The sequence below is a fragment of the Falco peregrinus genome, chromosome 5 (genome assembly GCF_023634155.1).
Source record: "Falco peregrinus isolate bFalPer1 chromosome 5, bFalPer1.pri, whole genome shotgun sequence".
NCBI lineage: Eukaryota > Metazoa > Chordata > Aves > Falconiformes > Falconidae > Falco > Falco peregrinus.
This window is the reverse complement of record NC_073725.1, coordinates 83,416,716-83,441,345: the sequence shown is the minus strand read 5'-3', so window position 1 is coordinate 83,441,345 and position 24,630 is coordinate 83,416,716. Positions and strand designations below refer to the sequence as shown.

The 24,630-nt window shown below is 45.9% G+C and overlaps 1 protein-coding gene across 6 annotated transcripts in view; it reads left to right on the top strand.

Annotated features, from left to right (window-relative positions):
- Window positions 1–3,056: 3,056 nt before the first annotated feature.
- The window catches only part of PDGFA (platelet derived growth factor subunit A), a 36,884-nt gene continuing 15,310 nt past the window's right edge, over window positions 3,057–24,630 (top strand). For 2 of the 6 annotated variants that reach the window (XR_008747474.1, XM_055805975.1), the window contains exons 1-6: window positions 3,058–4,002; window positions 5,219–5,315; window positions 12,631–12,735; window positions 14,870–15,057; window positions 22,769–22,895; window positions 24,505–24,588. Coding sequence is in view for 4 of the 6 variants with exons in the window: in XM_055805975.1 (XP_055661950.1) it covers window positions 3,940–4,002; window positions 5,219–5,315; window positions 12,631–12,735; window positions 14,870–15,057; window positions 22,769–22,895; window positions 24,505–24,560 (636 nt within the window). In the remaining 2 variants the exon portion in view is untranslated. Of the gene's footprint in view, window positions 4,003–5,218; window positions 5,316–12,630; window positions 12,736–14,869; window positions 15,058–22,768; window positions 22,896–24,504; window positions 24,589–24,630 lie in introns of all 6 variants that reach the window. The other 4 variants (XM_055805974.1, XM_055805973.1, XR_008747475.1 and 1 more) reach the window with 2 other exon arrangements.

Sequence of the window (24,630 nt, the reverse complement as noted above, 5' to 3'; positions counted from 1 at the left end):
ATGGCTTCAGCCTGCTCCTGCACCGCAGCGCCTGCCTTGCTGCCCATCCCCGGGCCATGCTTCTCCCAGCGACCTTCCTGCGGCTGGGCTGCTCACGTGCATCGCACTCCCTGCACACTCTGAAACTCGAGTTGGTCCCACTACACGCCTTGACCTGTGTTTCTATCAACTGAGCCAGCAGGATTTAAATGAGCTTTGGTAGCTGGTGCTGGAAGCCCGATTTGGGGCACCCTGGCTTCATGCGTCACCGCCTGCAGAAAGCACTGGTGCCACTGAAGTAATTTCATTTTGTGTCAAGGAGCTTCTGCATTCCTTCCCCCGTGCCAAGTGCTGTGCAAACCCCGGGAAGCCTGCCTCTCAACACTCCGTCATAGTGTAATTCTATTATAATTCCTGACATTTGAGGGACTTCTAACACTACGTGCTTTAAATTAGGCAAGCAGTATCTTGCTCCTCTCAGATAAATAAAAAGGCACAAAATCTAATTTTCTGTTGCTCTGTTCTTTGTACTGATTTTCTTTTAAACCTATAAATACCGATCCTGACACTCTTTCCACATGTGTGTCTTGCAGGTATTACATAAGCGATATTTCATGTTCGGTGCACACATGTTTAATAGACTTGTGGATGGTAGGAAGGTGCCATGCTGAGGTAAAGATGTACTTGTGTGATGTTTTTCACACAGATGTATCTGCATGCTTGTAAGGACTGATGCAGCACAAATGCAGTTTTTGATCAAACAACAGACAAGGAGAAAATGTGTTTCGTAAGCACATAGACAACCCAAGTATGAAGTTGTTTGTAGAATCTGTGTGAATTTTATTTACGTTCTCTGGTCTTTGGTCTCTTGTGGGATCTTACATATTTTGCATTATTATCAAATATTTGCAATGATCCATATAAACAGTCTAATGTTAAAAGCTACTCCAAGTGTAACTCGACCCAAAGGAAAGATGCTTATCTGAGCTCCACAATGACAGATTTAAAAAAGATGCTGATGCATTATGTTTCTCATAAAATATGTAAGAAAAATCAAAATGGCATAATTTTTTTTACCCATAGAGGAAGTAGGACTTATGCCTATGTTGGCTTTCGTAGTGGAATACCACTTGAAAGAGCTACAGATACCCAGCACTTCTGATCCCAGACACGTTAGCCGATGAAGGAAGGAAGCAGAGGAGTAAATGCCCAGTGAGCCGGTACTGTCAGAATCTATTTCACTGTTTGGTAATTATTTTTTTTTATTACTATGACAACACAGACCGTAAGAATTGTTTCTTTAACCCCAGCAAATGGTAAATGCAGATGAGACTTTCTCTTTTTTTTAAGTAAAGTCGTCACTTTTTACTTCTGCCATGTCAACTCCCGCTTAAGAAAGTGATGGCAACTACCAGCATGACTTGCCCTGGGCTGCCTCCTGCTTGCCCTGCTGCTTGCCAGCGCAGCCTGCGTGGACGGGGCTGCAGCAGTGTGGCACTCGGATCATTTTTTTTAATGTCAGGAGGCATTTGAGAACGGCTCCACACTGGCTCAGCATTTTCTGCCTTAAAAAAAAAAAAAAAAAAAAAAAAAAGGCATTCTCCTTTTTAAAGTGCTTCCAAATCTTTTACATCTCTTTCCTTTCTCCCTCTTTTCAACCCCCACCTTTCCCCCCCCCCCCCCCCCTTGTGGTCCTGGAGACCACCCTGTAAGCCTACATGACATCATGAGAGAGAATTAAACGTACTTGAAAGGCCACTTCTGTTTTGGTGGGAACTTCTATGCAATTGCAAAGTGCCCATTAAAGCACAGGTTGTTTCCTAGAAGCATGTCCAAGCCAGTAGCGTGCAAACCCCTTCAGGGCTTCTAGAAAGCATTCGCTTTTGAAATGCTGAAGGAAATTCAGAGATGAAAGGATAAGTCTCCCTGGCTGTGCATTTACAGTCTATTGTCTTCCATGAAGGATAGTATCACTCCTCAGTTGTGTTATTGCAGTTAATCCACTTAAATGCTATTGGATTTTCAGATGAGCTGAATTCTTTGCATCTGCTATTAAGATGCTTTGTTTAGATGAGAAAGGGCTGTTATTTAAATCACAATGAGTTCAGGGAGATGTCAGGGTGCAGCAGGCACCTTGTGCCAATCTGCGCCGGGGAAATGGGGGCATCTTCTCGCCGGGGCGGCGGGGAGGGAGGATGCGAAGGGGGAGCGAGCCGCCGCCGCCCGGACCCGGCGCTCAGCGGGCTGCCTGCGGGGCGCCGGGGCCGGCTGCGGAGGGGCCGGGGCTGCCTGCGGGGGGGCCGGGGCCGGCTGCGGCGGAGCCCCGGGGCGCAGCGTCTCCGCGGCCGCGGCGGGGAGCCCCGCACCCGCCGTAGCCAGGTGCCGCAGGGCGGAGGACACCGGCTGCCCCCCGCCCGCACCGCCCCCCCCCCCCCGAAGCTTTTAATTTTTTTTTGGGGGGGTTGCTTTCGTGTTTCTTAAAGGGGGGGGGTGTCCTTCGCAATGAGGGCTGCGTTGCAACAGCAGCGAAGCTACGTTCCCCCCCCCCCCCCCAACCCGCCGCCACTCTGCCCCTCCCCTTCGGCAAAAGGCCGCCCCCCCTCCGCAAAAAAATAATAATAAAAAAAACCCCAAACGATTAAAAAAAACACCCAAACCCTCCGCGGTCATGGCGATCTCTTCCGCCTTATATAAAAGGCAGGGGCACAAGGTGGATCCCGTAAGGTTCCGCGGCGGCTGTTGCGCAGCAGCGCCCGGCCCTTCCCCGCTCCCCCGCCCCGGTGCCGCAGAGGGCCGGGGTGGCGGGCAGCCTGCCCCGCTCCCCCGCTCCCTCCCGGCCCCCCCTGGCCCTTCTCCGGCTCCTTTTTTTTTTTTTTTTTTTTTTTTTTTTTTCCCCCCTCTTTTTTTCCCCCTTCCGTGTGGGCAGAGCCCCTTTCGCCCTGCGAGCAGGCGCTGCAGCTGGCGGCACCCCCACTACTTGTTGTTTGTGGGTTTGGTGCCGGGAGTACCGGGAGGAGGGCCGGGGGAGGCGCATGGCAGGAGGGAGCGGTATATGCTGCTCCTCGCCGGAGCCACGCTCCAGACAGGCCACCGCTTCGGAGCGAGCCCGGGAGTCCTCCCTCCGCCAGGAGTTGCAGTTCGTCTCCGATCCCCTTGGGATTTAAACCTTCTTGCGCATATATATATATATACACATATATATATATTATTTTTTTTTCCTTCCTCCTCCTCTCTTTTTCTCCCGTGCAAAGTGGAGAAGGAACTGCACCAAGGCAGCCCGCGAGATCTTGCAATATTGCTCCGATTTATCACTGCTATTATTCGTAATTAATTATTATTTTTAACCTCACCCCAGCCGGGGAGGGAAGCGGGACCGTTCTCAGCAAGAGAAACATTTCGATCCGTATCAATAAAGATTTTTTTTTTCCTTTTTGAGAAAGGGGGAGAGGGTGGAGGGGCAGCATAGCGGGCGGGGGAGCAGCCGGCAGCCCGAGCGAGCCCCCGGTCGGTCCCGGCGCGGAGCGGGAGGCCGCGGCGGCGGGGGGAGGCGGGCCCCAGCGCCGCCCGCCGCGAGGGGGGCCAGCCGCCCCAGACAGGTGATGGGCGTTTCGGCTGCGCTCCGGATCGACTCCTTGGGTTTCACTTTGGTCTGATCTAAGCAAATATGCAGAAGTACCGGCTGGTCTAGTCCTAAGAGCCAAGAGGAGCGAGCGAGAGCAGCAGAAAGGAGAGCAGCCACGCTCCCGTAGCGAGGGGAACATACAAACAGCGGCAGCGCCGTAATTAAACCACCGCCGCCCCGAGGCAGCCCCGACCCACCCTGGATGCGGAGGACCCCCGAGCCACCCCGCTGCCTTTCCCCTGAGGGATGGTACTGAATTTCTGCGCGGCAGGAGCCGGCCTGCAGCTCCTCTCCATCAGCGTTGCCTTCCCTCCGTGTCTAAAGTGCACTAGACCGCGATGAGGACCTGGGCTTGCGTTTTGCTGATAGGTTTTGGCTACCTGTCCTTTACCTTCTCCGAGGTAGGTGAGAGCGGCTTCCCGGTTCCCGGTCCCCGGGGTGCGCCGCGGCGGAGGGCGCGGGGGAGCGGGCTGCCCACCTGGGCTCCGCGGGCATCTCTGTGCCCCGGCCTCGCCGGCAGCGCTCGCCCTGCCCCAGCCCCTGCGCGGCCGAGGCAGGAGGCAAGTTGCCATTTCATGCATGCCAGAGGCGAAGGAGAATGACCGTGCATTCCGCTCCGGGGCTGCTGGCAGCCCTTACAAATACACACACACACACACACACACACACACACACACACACATATATATATATACACATATTCGCGCCCCGCGGGTGCGAACGGGCTGCGGCTGTTCGCAGGCAGCGCGGTGCGCGGAGCCGCCCGGCAGCGGCCGCCCCCGCGGCGCACGGCGCTGCACGCAGCCGACCGCGGGCACCGTTAGTGCCGCGGGCAGAAGTTGGTTGCCTGCCCGGGCTCCCAGAAGAGCCCGTCCGTCCCCGGTTTTCGAAGCCCGCCCGGCTCGGAGCGGGCGAGGGGCGGCAGCCAGCCCGCCCGCACACGGCCGCTGGGTCGGAGCGGGGCGCGGAGCCGCCTCTCGGGGTTGCTACAGGTGGTCCTGGCCGGGGCGAGCGCGGTGCTCGGCGCTGCACGGCGACCGTAACTTTTCCCGGGACCGGGTCTGCTTGGCGCTGGGAGCCGCGACGTGGGCGCTGCTGGTATGGCGGTGGCCCCGTGGGTCGCGGACCTTCTCCTCCCCGGGCCGGGGGAGCCCGCGCCCGCGGTGGACTCCGCGCCCGCTTGGGCAAACTCCAGCAGCCAGCTGCCCGGCGCGGACTCCGGCCATCGAGCGGGCCTCGGGGCGCGGAGGCGCAGCTCGGCCGGGCACACGCTGGCCAGGCCGGGCCGGGGGGGTGGCCGCCTGGGGGGGTGGCCGCCTGGGGGGGTGGCCGCCCGGGGGGCCGTGGCGCAGTCCGGCTGGTGGCGGGCAGAGCGCAGCCCCCGCGGGCGCGCAGGCGGGAGGCAGCGGGGAGCGCTCCACCAGCGCCCGGCGGAGCGGGGTGTGTGTGTGCGTGTATTTTTCCCCTGCTTCGTCCAAACACGTCCAGCAAACACCCCGCACCCTCCACAAAACCCCAGCGCTCCCAGCCCCGAAGCGCCGAATCCCCGGTGCTGCAGGGGCGTGGGGTGCGCTGCGCGGGGTTGCGCGGTGACCCGCGGTGTGTGTGTCTTTGAAGGAGGCCGAGATCCCGCAGGAGCTCATCGAGCGGCTGGCGCACAGCGAGATCCACAGCATCCGCGACTTGCAGCGCCTCCTGGAGATTGACTCCGTAGGTAAATTAGTCCCGTCCTCCTTCCTTCCGCGCCGTCGGCCGCCGCCGCCCCGGGGCAGAGGCACCGCGGGCGGTCGCGGCGCAGCGTCCCGCACGCCCCTGGCCGCTCCAGCGGCACGGCCCGGGCTGTCTCGCCTGGGAGACGAGAGCCGTGCGGGGCCCCGGCCTAAGGAGCCAGGCTGCCCTGGGCAGGGGAGCTGCCTTTCGAAGGGAGGCGGTGGCCAAGGGGCTGATCGGGAATTAAAACTTCGGGGGGTTCAGGGTGGAGAGGGACCTAGTGACCCTCTGTGTTTTCAGACCTCTCCGTCTCTCAGCAGAGGAGAATTTCCATAAGGTTTGTTGTTGGTATTGCATTGCTCTATTATCTTTAAACTACTGTCCTAGAGGTATTTAAAATATTTGAAACAATATTTATGAATGAAGTAATGTCTCTTCAAGTGCTGGGCTTTATTAAAAGGAAAATAAACTGTCCGCGCTGATTTTAAACAGGAACCTGCACATGAAGCTTACCCTTAAAAATTCACTTTTTTTCCAAAAGAAAATAGCGCAGGGTTATTTTCTGCATAATTAGGCATGCAAATGGGTGTAGTGAGAGCATGCAGTTCAAACAGATCATTGCAGCAGTAAATCAGATCTAGAAGCACTGGATTGCTGGGTTTCTTATCATTTGGTTTCACTTGATGCACTTTGTTCCTGGTGATTTCTTCCCGTAGTTGAGAGAGAATAAACCCGGCACCTTTGATGTGCCCAAGGGAAACCTGCATCGTTCTGAAGAGCAAACATGGAGAAAAATGAATGAGTTCTTGCTGGCGTTGGTACTGGGCCATCTCCTTTTAAACCATATGCTGTGTATTTTTGTAAAGTCTGTGCCAGGTTCAATCACCTTCATTCAGTGTTGCAGGATCCTTCTACAGTTTAACTCACCGCTTTTTGTATAGTGCTGTATTAATGGGCAGGAATGCAGTAGGAACAGATTTTACAGACATAGCTTTCAATTTTCATGTGATGAAGGAGCAAACGGTTTCCCATTACACTGAAAATGGAATATTTTGCTCTTGCACAATACTTTACCAGAGAGGCTAATTACTAATTACCAGATTTGTTGGCATGGGTTTAGTTTTTGGAGAGCAGTGCTTCTTATTGCTTATCACTGCAATTAAAGAAGCTTTCACAACAGGGACGGGGTATGCAATACATATTTCCCCACCAAAGAGTGTTTTGGACCAGACAAGTGCACTACTGCTAAAATCTTTTTCCCAGTGAACTTGGTGGAAAGCTTGGCTGCTGTTGCGGAAGGGCTGGATCTGAGCACTAGCGTTCTAAAATACTGCAGGCTTCTTTTGCGTTTGAGTTGGTATTCTGTAGCTACCCGAATACATTATTTTTTCAAATACCCCAGTGTAACAAGCACATGCTTCATTTTTAAATACCACTTAGAAGGAGAGCAAAAGTTCACGTGGCTCCATTGCAAGAGAATCAAGCAGACAAGTGGAGCAATGGCAGGAGCTGAATAAATTAGTAGATGTGGCAGACAAATTTATTGCAGAAAATAATTATTTACCACGTGGCAAATACTAACCAGAGGATGCATGCCCCAAAATTGAAGAGGTCAGCCACAAGTTTACTGTTTCATTTTGCTGTTTTTGTGCAATTTGTCAGTTTAGAAAGCATTAGAGAAACAAGACACATAAATATTTTACTATTTCAACATGAAACAGTAATGCCTTAAGACATGAACTCAAGCAATATTATAAAATAAAACCAAAACGTTCAGCCTTTCACCCTGTTCTTGCTTATGTGAGTGCTCCTTTGCACACGTGCTAAGGTTTATTCTGAGCTACAGAGGCAGGATTGGATCTTCATAGAGAGCAGCTGGTCTTTACTACCCACAGTTAATGTTTTCAGGGCACAGTCCTGCAGTCTTCACTGTCACGAGAAGTTCCTAAGGGTTTATCAGAGTGACTAATTGAACACTGAAATGACCATGTTTTCTTCAGTAAACAGGATTGGGCCTGTTCACTATATGTAGTGTTAGATCAGCAATCAAGTGTTTTCTAGTTGTCACTGGTAAATGCAATTGCATTTAGGGAAGGGCTAGTTCAGTGAGAGCTTGTGCAGTAGCTACATTTCTATTCTATAGCATATACTGAGGCTCAGAATAAAAACACTCCAGTGATTATTTTCTCCCTCAGTTTAGTGCATCGTATTGCCAGTCCTTCTGCATGTGAGTAGCCCTGTTTAAACTCAGTGGGTGGACTTGAGAATTAAGAATGATCTTGTAGGAGAAGAGTTTGCAGGATCAGGCATGCATGCAGAAAATGTCTGATATTCCTGAGTAACGAGGCAGGATCTGTGGAAAATGAAGGAAGAACAGTGATTTTTCTCTTCTGCAATGCAAAGCATATATTTTTAATTGGAAAAGTAAGTTCTGTAAGTCAGAGTAGGCAGGTTTTTCTTCTATTCTGACAGATTTGGTCTCTATATTGTAGCGCAGAGATGACTGATAACCCCCTTCATAAAATTAGAAACCACACCCCCAGACCATCTGGCATATTACTTAAAGAAAAACACAACCCAACATGGAGCTTATCATTGTATTCAAAAAAAAAATCCAGGCCAATTTTTCAGCGCCCAGTGCTGCGTGTTCGATTCAAAGAGAAATCCCTGTAAAGGCAACATGAAAATTCTCTGTTTATGTCAGAAAACAGGGTCTCATTAATTTGCTGTGATTGGGATCCATAGTCGGCGACAGAGTTTCATTGGCATGACGGAGAGCAGAGTCTGACCCTATTTAAAACAGAAAGCATGCACGATCCCAGGAAGTAGGCAGCTGTAGCGTGCAGAGTACAGTTTTACTACTAACAGACTAAATCACCGAAACGGGGGCATTTCCTATATTCCGCCTGTGAAGTTCTCTTTGGCTTAGCAGCGTGGTTTTTCTCCTCGTGCTTCACCTCTCCCATCTGTCCTGTGGGAGGTAGAGTTCATTTCATCACCTATTATGTTTGCCTCCCGCTGGGAACAGATTTTTCCCCCAGTCACCTCCCTGCATGGGGAAATACAGGGCTGAGCCTGCTTCTTTGCATGGTTTAAGGGCATCAACCACAGGGTCACCTTAGGCCATGTGAATTTAACGGCCTGTGATTAAGAGCTAGCAGAGCAGCTTTTAAGTGGAGAGATGTTCTAAATTAACAGTATAGTTGCATGGAAAAGTGTTAGATTGCTGCAGAGCTCAACCTCTTGGAAAATCTTCTGTTGACTTTGTGGCTTTTGGCGTGGTGCTCAAATTAAGGATGTTACAAAGGAATGTGTTAGCTTTCCCTGCACCTCGTAAACATGATGAGAGTTGGGCATCTGCCGTGTGTGTCCTGTGTTTTTCCTGAGACAGATAGAGGGTATACTCCTCCTTTACAGTTGGTTGATCACATCTAGGTAAAGGGGAAAAAAAACCTAAACAAAACAGGATCTTGCAGGCTGCTACTTATACTTCCTTTAACAGATCAAAGTTGAAAACTTAGTGACATCTATCTCTGCAGTTGGATGTCAGAAGGGCATATTTTGCATCAGCCAGAAAGAAGATCAAACAAACAGACTGACGTTGCCTTGGGCTTTCTGGCTCTAGGATCGATTTGAAGACAGACCGTTTCAGTTTATTGTACCTTACATTGGATTCCTAAAAAAAAAAAAAAAAAAATAGAATGAGAATTTCCTACACTGCTGCTGTTGGTACTAGAAGTCTTCAACCTATACTTTTTGAATGCACATCAAAGTGGCATCTGGAAGGGTTTGTGTTAAGACTGCATGTATTGGAGATTGTACCTCACATAAAATTGTTTGGGAAGGAGATGGCAATAGCAAAAGTATAAATTGATAAATATAAAATAACAATAGTCTTGGGATGCTTTCCACATGCTTATTTAGTGAGAAGAGTAATCACATATTGGCAGAATGTTGCAGGAACTCTTTGATTTATATTCCATGACCCAGTGGAAAAATGCCAATCTGACAAAAAAGAACAATTTCAGCTACACTAATGGATTGACCAAGGCTAATTGCAAGAGTTTTTATACCCATCATTGATATGTTGTCAGTACATAAAAGATTACAGAGAAATTTCTTGATCGGCTGCCATAAAGACATTTTTTTTATTATTAAAACGCTAAAAGAGAGCTGCATTAATCTGGCTTTGTGCAGCATCCTCCATCTTCACTTAGTGACAAGCAGTGTTCAATTTCTAAACTAAGAACCACCCGTTTCTAAGCTTTCTGCTCCAAGCCTCATTTTGTGAGACGCTAAGCACCCATCAACTCCCATTTCCTTTGCTAAGAGATTATCCTTATCCTGCAACTTTGCGCTCCTAAATCAGTACAGAAGGGGGAAAAACTGATACAAATTAGGTATCAGGCTTCTTTAGAGTTAGACTAGAGAGTTCTATTTGTAATTACCGTAGCCATCATTGTTTTTAATGAAATAAAAGGAAGTCTGCTGGCTGCACATCCAGAGTCAAGTGTGGGTTTCAAAGCTGACTTTCTGATTTTTCAGTACTGCTCAGACAAGACTCCTGTTGACTTAAAGATTGCTTGAAGTGCAGTGTTTTTCCCGTTGACTTCACTGGGGAATGGAATTCCTTCCAAATGCCTGTGGAGATCAGGGGGACACCAAGTGCCTTTATACTATCTTTGGGCTCCAGCCATGTGCTCCATAATTCTGTTTATTAAAAAAAAAACCAACACATTGATGCTGTATCAATAGAAATAATACCACTTGTGTTGCATAATGCATTCAGGTTTGATTGGAACTTGTTTCTCAGTCTGCTGTGATAGCTGTGTAGATCTCTTTTTTTTTTTTAACCCCACAGTGAGACATGAACTTACAAAATGATATACATGCCTAAGATATGTAGCGAGACAGTGAGATACAGTATGAGCCAGAGGCCTTCTTCACCTTAGAAATCATCTTATAAGCAACACATGCTCCTCGACATGTCATTTTGCTTTATAAACATGATGATAGAATATGGCTAATTGCAGCTGAGTTGAGCAGTTATATATAAGCACATGGCTTAACATATTGGTTAGCTGATCATACTATTCCTTTAGTCTTACCAGTTTCTTTAAACAAGACAGCAAGAAGTCAGTCATGTTAGAAGGGAGCTATGCCAGCGTGTTGAATGTGGGATTAGGACCCGTGGCTCAGGCCTGCCGTACAGCTGGCATCATCGACGGTTTCTCTTTTCAACGAGATGTCTGTGACCACCAAGCAGTTCGGATTAGAGGCATTAGTTTTGTGTTTAATCTTTTTTAAGCACTGTTTGCGTGCGGACAGAGATGCTTCTTGCTCTGAGCCTAGGTTGGATCTTATGCTGAGCAGAATTCATGCTGGTTTCTTTAGAGTATCACTTCATTGCCTCAAATTGAGGGAGAAGTTGTGACAACTCGAAGCTGCCAAAAAGGAGGTCAGTATTGAGGTGTTGAGTGGCTGAGTGCTAGGAAGCAGAAGAGGGGTGGAGGAACAACAGAACGGATCCTCATTTTTCATAACACCGTTTGGGGTCAGGTGGATGGCCTGGTGCCATTGGAATGGGATGTGGGAGACCTGGCTCTGCTTCCCAGCCCAGTTGCAAACTTCCTGTGGGATCTCAGGCAAGCTATTTTATTTACTCTACTGATGAGTTTTCTGGAGCATGGGGTACAATAAAAGCAGAAATAAAATCCATTAGTCATTGCTAACATTACAGCACTAGGACTGCAAATAAGGCCCGCTATCAGCTGATCAGTTAGGTTCCAGAATTTCCCATCAAAATCAATGGGAAAAAGCACTCTACATAGGAAATAGGAGCCAGCCTATTTGGGTAAATTGGGAGTCTGTATTTCACACTGACTTATTTCAGACAAGGATCTGTTCAGCTGATAAGAAAAATAGACAGGACCAGTGGGTCTTCCTGGTATGACCTCTCGGGCATTCCATTTCATCTTCTACGATAGTTTTTTCCAAGAAGTGAAGATAAATTGTGAGGTTTAGAGCTGTTTCTAAGGTGCTGAAGATACCACTGTCTTCATGTCTTACCAGGCTCTGCAGGTGGTATCACAAGCTGCAAGCTTTTTAGGGTAGGATTTCTTGAGGGAGGAGAAAGAGTTTTTTTGTAGAGCAGATCTTTATGATGTGTATTACTAATAAAGTTGAGAATAAACCAAGTTCCAGACTCATGGTCAACTGTATGTACAAAACGAACTGGAAGCAGGGAAGGTGACCGTGGAGAAGACAGGAGCGTAGGATGTTGGTAGCTTGTAGAGAGGGTAATAGAGTACTGAGTAATAGTCATTTACATTTTTTAGTGCACATCACAGTTTTCTTTGGAGCCAGCAGTGAAACCTTGAAACTCTCCAGTGACATTACAGAGGGCACTCCAAGCAGCAGAGTACTAAAACTCTTAGTTTTGGTGTACTGGAATCTGTGTGGAGGTCCTCAGTTTGCTTACATCTTTCTGATCCCGTTTGCAGATTGTGCTTGTCGTTTTCAGAACCCCACTGCATGGGACACGACCTGGACTGCTTCACTTAACAAAACGAAATAGTTGGAGCAGTTATTTTGTTGTTTTTTATGATAAATGAAATGCCAAGTTTTCTGTCTTTGCTTTTTCTCATGGCCCTTTAACCCATGTGGTAGGCTTATTTAGGGAACAAGACAAGCCTGGATGCAGTCCCAGAGTTTGCAGTAGCTTCAGATGCCCCTCCAAAGGTTAGGATACTTCACAGGGGATTTGTTCTGCAACAGAGAGGCTAAAAGGAAACCCATGCTAGTTACTTTTTGCTTTTGATTCTGTCCTAGTACTGCCCTGAAAACCAAGCAAGAGAAGATTTACAGAGGCAGCATTGTTGCTGTTGGGTGTGTAATACCATATTTTCTACTGTAGCCTCGTACCAGAACTTCAAGAGACTGATAAGAAATGTTTCACGTGAACTGTTACTGTTCTTATTTCTACACCTTTCAGTAAGAAAAGCTGTATTATGCCTTTCACATAAAAATGCAACTGTTTTACTTTGGATGTGGTTCTGTGTCACAGAGTGTTTCTGGGGGCTTTCAGTAAAACAGATATTAGAATTAAATTGTGCATGCTTATACACGACTTTTAATGTCTATGTCTTCCCTGCCTTATGCCTTTGCAATTGCATTGACAGGAGTTACATTAGACTGATTGCAGCAGGATTTGGTCTTATGCATATGAACAGCACAGATTTATATGTATGGAACAGGACCATAGTGGCATTGGTGTGAATAACATAGCTGAGGTTTAATATTTTGTTTTCCTGTTCTAGGATATGATGATGTTTCAGAAGCAAACTTGAGATCTTACAGTGTTCATTCTGCTAAACATGTGCAAGAGAATCGTCCCGTGCCCATTCGCAGAAAAAGAAGCATTGGTAAGAAACAAGCTATTTGTACTTGGGGAGTAAAAACAGAGGGGGTGCTTTTGGTCAGCCAAGCAGGACATTTCACTGGAAAAATGTGACACGCACAAATGAAAAAGGCCATTTCTAGTTTCTCCCGTTCTTTTTACAAAAGAGCTCAACAAAACGAGCCGTTGCCTGAGAAGCTGTCTTCTGGAGGATGTCCATAGGAGACAGACAAGCACAAATTCTTTACATTCACTTTCCTGTTGCAGCATGTTAGAAAGCTAGACCTTGGTTAGAAAATGCTGTGATATTCAATGTATAATTCATAGTGTGGGGAACAACTACAGCAGTGTGCTTTAAAAAACATCAACAGTTGGTAGAGTTTTCAGTACAGAAGCTCCACAAAAGGAAACAGCTTGACTCTTTATTCACAAGAAAAAACAGTTTATCCAAAAAATTAAAAGCCATTGGCAGAAACGCTGGGGCACTGATTTCCATCATTGCGTAGGGCACCAGGCATGTTTACAAGGGATTTTGTTCTTATTAAACAATAATGATGGTGATCCAACAAAGTCCAAATATAAATTTAAAGAGATGCTAATGAATTTTAGAGTAGGGTTTGTATGCAGTGCTTGTTCATCTGAGTAGATCTGAGTGTTTTACCATTCCATTTGACTGTGGAAAACATCCATGATCGCTCCTATTACAGCTAATTCAGAGTCAATATATGTGTACTTTAAGCTACGGTGGTGTGCAGTAGATAGCACAGCATGCTGTCAGCATGGATTTGCAGTGTGAATTGGCAAGCGTGCTCGTCACATTGAATGCCTCTAGAGAACAGCGGTTCTGCAACAGTCTGCTACACTTGGCATCTTACTCTGCAAGGTGTTGAATGCCTCCCCATAAAAGTCAGTGGGAACTGGATATGCTCAATAACTTGCAGGAGTTGCCAGCTATCTTGGAGTATTGGATCCGTTAATTTTCTTGAGTTCATGGCACTGGGGATAGAGAAGAAATTTCCCTCTGCTTAGCTGACTGAAATGCATCTCTTTCAAAACTAAGCCTAGATTTTCATGTTACAGGCACAGGCCAGGCCTGAACTTCTTGTACTTCAGGAGTAATTGAAGAAGTGTAGGCAGTATTCCAGTTCCCTGACACATCTAACCCAAAGCTATCACTGCTTCCACTGCAAGGCAAAAAAATCCAAGCTGCCTTTGGAGAACTTCTCATCAAACAACTTGTCCCTGCCATTGCTATTATTGTCTGGACCATTTTGAATTATCAGCTTGACCTCTTAGGTAGTCCCTAGGTCGAGAAGGATACATGGTTTGGATTTTCCATGGCAGCATCATGCAGCAGTACAGAGCTACTCTTTATGATCTTCATGTGGCTGAAACTGTCGTCTGCAAGCTCACCTTACCTGAGCCCAGCAGGGTATTGGTTTAGCTGCAGGTTTTTCAGTCGTGCTACTCTTGTGGTTTTACCTCATTCAAGAAATAACACATCAAATAAAACCCACTGCGTACAAAGCTTGGATAACTTCATTTAGAAAAAATGGCAGTCACCCTTTGGGATGGCAGACAGACCAGGCTTCCTGATATGGGGATGTTAAGGTTTTGGAAGTGGAAACCCAAGACTCAAAAGTTTCAAGCTGGTGCAGGTTGTTTCCCAACTCAGCCAATTTGGACGTGATATAAATAGCCTCAGTGCAACTTCTGTGGTGGCGTTTGCCAGGTATTGCATGTTTGTGTGATAATATGTGTGTGCAGTGGTAACAGCTGCTGTTACGCAGTTGCTATGAGGCTGTATTAGAGGATCATCTAATCTGGAGAAGCCCCTGGCTTGCTGTCACTTCTAAACAGCCAGGATTGTCTTATCTAATGGTATGTGCTCCGAGCTATGTTGGGAGCCAGGCCACTGTAAAACCTCACTTTAGGGCTGGGCTTTTGGGAGTGAGTCAAGCTTCTCCCTAGGGTAGCACGCACAGTTTAGTGGTAGGCAAACAGTACTCAGCACCGACTTGTCGGTGAGCAATGGGAACTGAGAACACCATCTCAACCCACCAGCTAAGGGTGCCACTCATAAATCAATGGTGTAAAGTATCTGGGTGCTCTGAGGTGAGAGCAGCTGCTCACCTGGAAGTGTGAATTTGTGTTTGCAGAGGAAGCCATCCCAGCTGTCTGCAAAACACGGACGGTTATATACGAGATACCTCGGAGTCAAATTGATCCCACCTCTGCCAACTTCCTGATATGGCCGCCCTGCGTGGAGGTGAAACGTTGCACTGGCTGTTGCAACACCAGCAGCGTGAAATGCCAGCCATCGCGGATACATCACAGAAGTGTTAAGGTGAGCAAATTGTGGCTGCAGAGCCGTAAGAGGGTCTAAAAACTCCAGGTATTCTTGTGGTTGTTCTGTCTGACCTGGATCTTTATTATCCATCCTCATAGTCTCAGGATCAGATACAATGCTCCCCTTCGTTTTGAGTGAGCAGATGGCCTTTTCAAGTTACGTGATCATTGGAAAATCTTGGGTTTGAATTGACTTGATTTTCACAGGATTCCCTTTAGGTTTTTCTGCTTTTGTAATGAAAATAAAGTTGATTGTGTCTTTCCCATGATCTCGCACAGTACAAATCTTAAAGTTAAGAAGATAAAATGACTCAAGGGGCATTGGACTTAAAAAAAAAATAAATCACAGTATGGAATGCAGTTTTCTTAATTAAATATTATGCAGCCTAAATTGGGCTTTTATATTTGACAACATAACACTTTTGATCTGAAAAAATGTGTTTTAAATTATCTTACCCCAGGGATAGAAGACTCAACGGCTTCATGCTGTATTTACTCATTAGACAAAATCCCTGTTGCAATTTTCCAGTAAATATTATGTGAAATATTTCTTATGTTCGTTTGGCTTCACTGTGTTCTAATTTTTATCAGTATTTAAACAAGTAATGTTGATCTACATCTGCGTGTAGGAGATTAGACTTACACTTAGCATTTATATTGTTAAGACTCTGAGTTCTTGTTGCCATGAGTATTTTAAGAGCAGAATTTGAAAAAAAAAAACCACCCCAAAACACATTCTGGAACAGAATTACCCAGCACAACACACTGATTGGTGTACTTGCAATGGTTTTCTTATTGAGAAAGGTGTGGTTAATATAGTGCTGTACATCCTAAACACAAAATAAGGCGTCTAAGCCATTTCCTTGTTTTTCATACACAGACGAACACATCTGAGCAGGTTTTCTTTTTCTTTTATGTTTCTGAACATGTGAAAAATGTTTTCACACCAAAATAAGCTGGAGAAACATCTGAACAGATGCCCTCAGTCTTTCCAAAAATAATTCTACTTTACACTTGTGTGCTGCCCTTCCTTTGTGGGATACACTTTGCAGAAACAATCATAAATGAGAAAACTGGGATCAGTAATTATTCAAGGGTTGAGAACAAACTGGAGAAGTTGAAGCACTGCAGTTGGAAGCCATTCAGATTAGGAGTTAACCAGCGAAGTCCCTCAGGGTTATAATGTCTGGTGCTGTTGCCTTTGGGTTTGATACAGCTTCCAGTCAATCTTGTGTAGCAGCTAATATGTACAAAGCAGCTGGAGATGCCCTGCAAAGAGTTGAGCCATGTATTGTGAACTGGTACCTGTGTGTGACATTGCAACCCTGTGCTTTTTTCCTATCCCTGCAGTGATGGGGAAAATTAGAGACATAGGTTTGGCTGTCAAAATCCCCTGCTGATGGGGACACTGAGGGTTCCCCAGAAGCTGCAGACTCCACAGCTGGCAGCAGCTGTGCAGGATGTCATTGCTGGGGCTGCTTCCCCAGCGTACCACCACCTTAAAGAAATCTTAAGTTTGTCATTTGGTCTGCTCATACGGTTTTAGTGCTTTTAGATTTGCATTTTGGTGGGACGCAAGCTAAAAGTAGGCTCATCTGAGCAGCTGCTTTTTGTGGCTGTGTAAATATATTGCCACCAACAATATCAATATACGTCAGCCAGCTTTGGAGGACTTTTTTTTTTTTTTTCCTCCAAGCTCCAAGACTGCTCCAAACAGTCATTAAGTAGAAGGGAAAAAAAGGACAAGAGGTCAAGCAGGAACAGGATGTTCATTGTAAAGGTTGTAGGCTGACCCCACTGTCACACCAGAAATCTCTGAACAGAATCCATATTTATGCCCTCCAGAGTCAGATCCTCTTGCAGCTTTGATATAATTGATGGTTTTATGAGCCTTTTGCCAATCCTATGTTCAGAGCTGAATGTCTGCTCATGCCATTAAGTAGCTGGCCCAGAGTGAGGGTCGCTGGAAAGGTAGGGGGGAGCGGTTTTGGAAAGCCTTCTCAGCTGTTCCTGCAGTGCGGCTGGAAAGCCGTCTTGTGTTTTCCCCTGATGTCAGACTGCATAAAAGCCCTCTTTTGATAGACCATTGAAAAGGCTTTCCCCACTTCCTTTTCATTGACAAGGTAGTGAGATCATAGCTGGCCCATTCACACTAGAAAAATGTTCATCCAGAAAGGTCAGCAAGTGGGTTTGCATCATCCAACAGGCGAAAGCAAAGGGTGTTTTCTTTGTCTTGCTGAGGGCCGCTGTAGTCAAGGTTAAGAGCCGGCCGTGGCAGTGTGGGAGGAGCAGCGGAGGTGCTTGTATTGGGGCATTCGGTTCTTGGGACGTGATTCAAAGGCTGTAGGCTTCGGGGATGTCCTTACTTCGCCTTCACTGAGCTTTGGTCAGTGAAGTACCATTAACGGGCTTGTGGAATTAGAGCTGCAGGGAGGCTCCAAGCCAGGGGTGTTGGTGGAACAGCTTCCCTGAAAGGAATCCTCTAAGGTTTCCCTTTCGTGGGGTCATTAGTAAGAGGTGGGTTTGCCCTGCACCCTGACAGTGAGCCCATGAGAGCACAGCCTCCTGGTCCTAAAGACATCTCTGTTAAGCAAGCTGTACCTGTACAGCACTGCAAAAATGGGGCTGAAATAAAGAAGTGGGTTGGGAGGAAGAAGTGGGAAGGAAGGAACTGCAGTCTACTCCTGATAGAGTAATGGTGACAAGGGTTGATGAGTTAGGGGTGTTGGTGTCTGTTACAGATACATTTTCTCCTCTGCCTGCAAAAGCATTTCAGTTACATCTGCAAATTCTGTTGCCTCTGCACAGTGAGATGAAGTATTTACCAAGTACCAGACCATATTTTATTTGGGGGGGGTTCTGAACTGAGTCTTCTCAAGAGGTTTTTCATAATGTTGAACATGACGTTTTTAGTGGTTTTGCTCATGACAGTAAAAACCAGTTAATATTATGGAGCAAATCCTGCCTATACTGCTAATTTTGAATAAGCTAAGCTGAATATTGTGGTTGTTTGCAGCAATGGTCATTTCCAAACTGAGAAACAAGAGCTCCATTGCTCTATCTACCTCAGCTTTGCCTTCTGCTTGGGCTTGAGCCATAGCCGTACCAGCTTTAGGCGTTTACGAAATATTCAATGTTGAGCTGATTTGGGGAAATTTAACCTAGTATATTCTTACAGGAAATCAGTATGAGGGAGAAAGGCAGGGGAAAGGAGCTGGGAAGGAGGGGGTGTAGGAGCAGCTCCTCAGCTGTCATTTGGGAATTGTTCAGAGAGGTTTCGAAGAGAGATGGAAAAAAGCACAGTACTTAAGCACGAGTTGGTCAGCAGAGCTACCCAGCCTCTGAAGAGGTTTAAAAGCCCTTGTAGAACAAATTGTGCATGTAGGTAAAATGGCTATATGTAACATTTGTAGGTTTAAGAACATTTTTCTTCAATGACTGTTTCTATCATTAGGATAAAGAGCACTTTGGTTTTAGCTGTGTACTGAGAGCCCTTGGTGGGACCTGCAAGCAGGACCAGCTGACAGGTACCAAAGGTCTATTTAAGATCTGGAAAAACGAGGGAAACCCTGATCCTGGTGAAGACAAGACAGAAAACTAGAGAGGGGTGCCCTCCGGGCGTGACAGGAACCCTGCCAAGGCCTGGCGGTGCCCGCTCAGGGAGGGAGGACACAGAGACCCCACATCAGCCGTTCCCGCCGCCCCCGAGGGCGGGTAACGAGTTTGCTGCGGGATCCCCCGGCCCGGCCCGGCCCGGCCCGGCTCGGCCCGGCCCGGCCCCAGCCCCCGGCCATGCCCGGGCTGCCGCACGGCCACACCGCCCTGTGAGGCGGCTCCCGCCCCGCCGCCCCTCCCCGCCGCCTTCCCAGCGTGCCCCGCGGCCGCCTCGGCTTCCCGCGCCGCGGGGACTGCGTTTCCCGGCGTGCCGCGCCGCGCTGAGGGGCTGCCCGCCGCCTGGGGCACGGGTGCTCGGCCCCGCCGCGGCACTGACAGGGCTCCCCGCTGCACCGGCGCCCGGCAAGGGCTCAGCCCGGCCACCCGGGGCTGCGACAGGCCCGCCGCTCTGTGCGCGGACAGGACAGTGCACCCCTGGGCCTCACATCCCTTCAGGGAAACCCCCCTGCCCCACCCGCAGTAACCGTGCACGAAGCTTCGCTGCGGTGGGGGTGTTGCCGAAGGAGTGCCTGCAGCACTGCAGCGGCGGTTTGGGACGGCCCCGCACCGCTGGCGCCGTGCCCCGCAGGCTGCGCCGGCCCTGCCTTGGCCCTGGCGCAGTGGCCCTGGGCCTCCAAACGCTCTGACTTACCAGGCCACTAGGATCCCTGATCTCTGCTCGGGCCTTCTGGTACCTTTACACCCTGCTGACCTCCGTGTTCCTTGCAGGCCTGAGGGCTGTAAAGATCTCAGTTGCAAGGTGAAGGCATGTTTTCCATCCTTCGTATCAGCACACTTTTATTTTAATACGGAAGAAACTGATGCTTCCAAAAAGCATCCTCATTCATTTGCTTTTTGGTTTTATTACCCATCCTGTGCTTTGCAATCAGCCACACGAGTTTTGCTGTTACAAGGAATTTTTGGCACTGAGACCTCTCTTGCAAGTTCCTGCCCATGATAAATTTTGCCTTTGCACTAGAGGTGTTTTGGACACGTGCTTACAATCTTTTTCTTTTTTTTTTTTTCGTCCCCCCCCCTTTTTTTTTTCTGCTATTACTCCTAGATTTCATCTTTCCTGGAGAGTCTCTAGAAAAGGTGTTCCCATGACGTTTCTGTTAGGCCACATATTTTTATCAGATTTTACTTTAATTTTTACTTAGTCACCACACCATACTACAGGATAGTACCTAGAGTCTACAGTGATGCAAGTATGGTGCCACTGATTATACACCATTTAACTAAGCTGGTCACTGATTTCACTGTCGCTCTCTTAGAGAGTTTTTATATAGAGATACTTTGTGGTTTTGGAGGATTTGAGGTGTTTCAGTTTTGTTGCATTAGAGACAAGGAAAAGAAGCTCATGTTGGTTTGTTGAGGACTGACCATTTGGTAATACACTTGAGAGTATCTGTACACAATAAACACCAGGGAGAAAAATAGAAGATGCTAATGCAAGGCCAAATCCCGTGCTGTTAGCATAGCTATCCCTGTTTATACGCACTGCAAATCTGACCTACAACCTTCATCATTTCACATTGGCATCCTGTATAGCAGCAGGTGCTAACAGATGACACAAGCACAGCAGTTTATCTGGTTTGTGCTGCTTCAGTTTGAATATTTGCAGCATCTTAAAAGATGACATTCGTTTAACTTGGTGTAGCCTGAAGTAGGGCAGTGGAACATATGCTGGATTGTAGTTTAACTACAGTACAGTAAAAAACAGGTTTAAATTGCTGCATAAATTCATTATGATCCTATTCTTCAGAGTATTATCTTCGTTGGTTGGTTGGTTGGGTTGTTTTTACTGTTGTTCAACACCAAATAGCCACAGGAACTGCATATATCTTTCAGTTTAGAAAACCAAACAAAACAAGGACAGACTTTAAAAAGCTTGATTACTGTTTATTTTTGTTGCGTGTAATTTTCAATAAGACTGGTTTATTCTAAGAGCTGTAATAAGCATGGCAGATCTGAAAGCTGTTGCATGATTGCTGTGTCTCTTTCTTTGTCTCTGATGATGGAGGTGTCTTAATTACTGTTTGTTTTTGTAAATTTTAAGGATTAGTCATCCTTTGATGCCAGATGACTCAGTTGTAGTGTACATTTTCAAATCTTGTGTTCAAAGGCTTGATGGAGTTGGGTTCTGATAGGAGATTTTGAAACACGCTGCTTCGACCCATAGTTAATCTTTCAGCAAAAACATTCTTGTATGTCACAGCCAGCGCTTAATCTGTTTATATGGAGATCTGAGTTTTGGAAGATACCTTTTAATGTGGACATTGTAGTTATTGCATCTGTCGCTGCAACCTTTCTTTGCTGGGTAGATGAAAATGATCTCCAGATCCTGTTGACACAAGAGGCCATGACTAAAACGTGGATCTAAACTCCATGCTCTCTGAAAGCAATGGAAGATCTCCCATTGACTTTGACTTTAATAATGCCAGGATTTTTCTCTAGCTTCTGCTACTGTCATCCGGAGTCCTTGGTAGTTGTGTCCACAGAGCCAGAAGTGTTTCTGGGAACTGGGAATGTGCTGGTTTTTTCCAGCCATCACTCTCATTTTGTGACATTATTGTTCCAGTTTTGGGAGAGCCAGGGAATTATGTTCACAGCGTGCAGATGGATTTTGAGCATTAAATCCCTACCAAACACACAAGCAAACCATTGCCAGGGGAGTCTAGTGTAATTGTGGATGCTTTATTTGGTAGTAACTGGAGCTTTTGGATGGATCAGCTTTTATAGCTTTGTCATACAACTTTTGTAGAGGCAGCCGGCCTCTCTTGTCCTACTCCCTTATCTATCTTATTGATAATGCCTACCTGTACTATGTAGTCTTCTTGTTTGCTGGGACAGCCACACTGCAGCCCCCTTTTCTCAAATGGTAGATAAATCATTAGGACTGAGAAGTTACCATTTCATTTCAGTGACTTTCATTGCAAGCAAATGATTATCACCTATTTATGCAGATTATACAGTTTAACAGAACTGTGAACTAAACATTGGACCCCTTACTCACTATCTAGCACTGTCTTTACTGGCTTTATGCCATTTTCCCCTGCACGGTCATGACCATCAGGCCCATGACACTTGAAACAAGTCAGTGCCCAGCACCCCACAACCCATTTCATCGCCCCAGCACAGCAGTGTTCCTGCCTCTGTGCCATTCCTCCTTTCCTGGCTGCTGGCACCAAGTTGGTCAGGATGTCCTCATGTTCAGTATCCCCCCACCTCAACGTCCTCTTTTGCATTGGTTTCCTTCAGACTGGAGACCTGCATATAGTCTGAGCTTCTCCAGCATTCTCCGTTCTCCAACCTCACCTTGCTATCCAGACTTTTTTTTTTTTTTTTAAAGGATGTCAGTGCTTTGGCTCAAAGTGGAGCAGTGCAGTTAGAAGCAGTTGAATGGACTGGAGAGAAATCATGTACCTGCCAGCTACCCACAATAAAGTGAAAGGCTGGATCCAGTTTGCGAGTGGTAGTTCTCTTGGATCCAAAAACAGTGCATGGGAGCTCATGTAAAGAAGTCCCAGGTCACTGCAAAAAGTGAGCAGGGCTGAGACTGCTGCTTTTGAAGCTGATACTCAGATCCTGGTTCTGTAGCGTTGAGCACTTTACGTTCACAGGGCTCTGGAGAAACCAATTTGCAAGTTATGTACTGTATTACAAACCAACCTAATGCTTTCACTGTTAACCTTCAGCTTAAGAGCTGCTAAAAGTGGCAGTCTATAAGAACAAGCAGTGATTTGAATCCATATAGAAATTTGTTGTGTTACATGTGAAAACTGAGTTGCTCAAAAGTTCAAACCAAAATGAATGGGAAATTGTTTTATCTCTTGAGGGAAAAGAAAATTGTTTCAAACTGCTGAACTTGAATAAACAAATAGTCTGCAATAAATAGTTACACGATGCACAATTAAGATAAAAGATGATTAGTATGCTAACATTTTATATGGGTTTGGCTGCATTAAAAAATAGGGGTATATAGTTATCTGTCTTCAGTTCTGAGCTGTAACTATGTTAATGTGTCTCAGTACATACCTCGTTGTATTTTATAGGTGGCAAAAGTGGAATATGTTAGAAAAAAGCCAAAATTAAAAGAAGTTCTGGTGAGATTAGAAGAGCATATGGAATGCACCTGTACATCATCAAATACTAATTCAGATTATAGAGAAGAAGAAACTGGTATGTTTTCCTTTTATTTTTGCATTAATGCTCATTTCATATGGACCTTATTTTACATTAGTAAAGAATATAAAGCAAACTTTGCTTCCAGTGAACTCAGTAGAGAAAATCCCAGCTACTCTGTGCATTGAAGATGCAAAATTAGGGACAGTTTGTGCTCTATAAAGAGTTTGGATTTGAAGTTTAAAGTGTATCAATTCTCATTGGGTTAACCTTTAAATAAATGTAATTGCCCAATAGTATTCAGGTCTTGCTTAACTAAGTTAAAGGTTGTCATGTTCCAGCTTATTGGTGAACTCTGTTGCCTAATTTCCTTAGACTTTGTGGAGACAGGATTAAGACTGAGATTTACGTGACCTTGGGGAAAATATTAATGAAGTGAATGTAAAGGATTTAGGAATAAATTCAGTATTCGAGAGTAAGGACTTTTGAAACAACATTGCTTGTTCTTGTTGTTTTCTTACATATAGTCAAGAATTTATTGTCAGTTGTCATGTTAAACCTAAGTTTGCCTTATCAAGACAGCATTTAATTTACCATGGGGAAAGATGTATGGGGAAAAATATTTACTTCCAATTTGACTTTCATAAAGCCACCTGCAATCATTAGCTCAGATCCTCTTACTAGGGTGCAATCAATGCAGAATTTGACATGTACTTAGGAAACCCACTGCAGAATGGGACACCTCCCATTCTCCTGGTTTTGGTTGAAGGCAGCCTCAAAAATTTGTTTTGCACCTCGACTGGGAATTTAGAGGTGCAGCTCAAAATCAAAGTCAGTGGAGAGCAGGTAAATATATGAGGAAAGCTGCCCAAATGTGATGGATTTTGTAGGTGGCTGGGTGAGGAAGAGTTTTCTGTACTGTCTCCATCCAGCATGGACACATAAATCTGGTCTAAGTGAATGTAAACTTCAGTTGCTATGTACAGAGCAGAAGAATTAGAATTTGTATAAAAGCAATGTTAGGCCTCTGCTGTGATTTTATTAATTTATATGCATTACTTTATAATCTGAGTGTTTTAGCTGAAACTAGGTTGAGTTATGAGCAGACAAAACCACTTTTTAAACGGTTATTTTTATGTGTGTATGGTTCGGTATTTTTTCTGTGTGTTCTATTTGGAAAAAAAGTTTCATTAGATCAATTTCAGTTTTCCAAAATGTCTTTCATTGCCAAAGACTAAGCAGTTAAGATTTTAAGATGAAAACTTCTTTTTAATGTGTGTAAAATATAGATTTGGAGTCATGGAAGAATATAGATTTCTAGGATTTAATTACTAATAGGAACAAAACTTGCACCAGCAAGTGGATGGTGAGCTGAAAATAGCTTAACTACAGAGCTGAAAGCAAATGTTGAATACTGCATGGTAACAGTAATTATAGAGGATCATGGAAATGACGTACGCAATGCCAACTTTGTTTATTATTTCTTTACTTTTGTATAATTACTTTGTAAACGGAATGTCAAATCAGACGTTATAAAGTTATTACTTTAATGCAAAGGATAATGAGATTTCTTTGAAATGTAAACGGTTTGAGTATTTATTACTTCAGTGTTCAACGAAATGCATTACCTTGGGGCTTTTTACCAGCCCTGCCCTTATGTTAACAGGAAGGCCTAGGGAATCAGGTAAAAAACGGAAACGAAAAAAGTTAAAACCAACATAAAACCTACTGGAACTATTTGAATATTCAGGTAGGACCTATATGCTGAACACCCTAATAGCACAAGTACTGG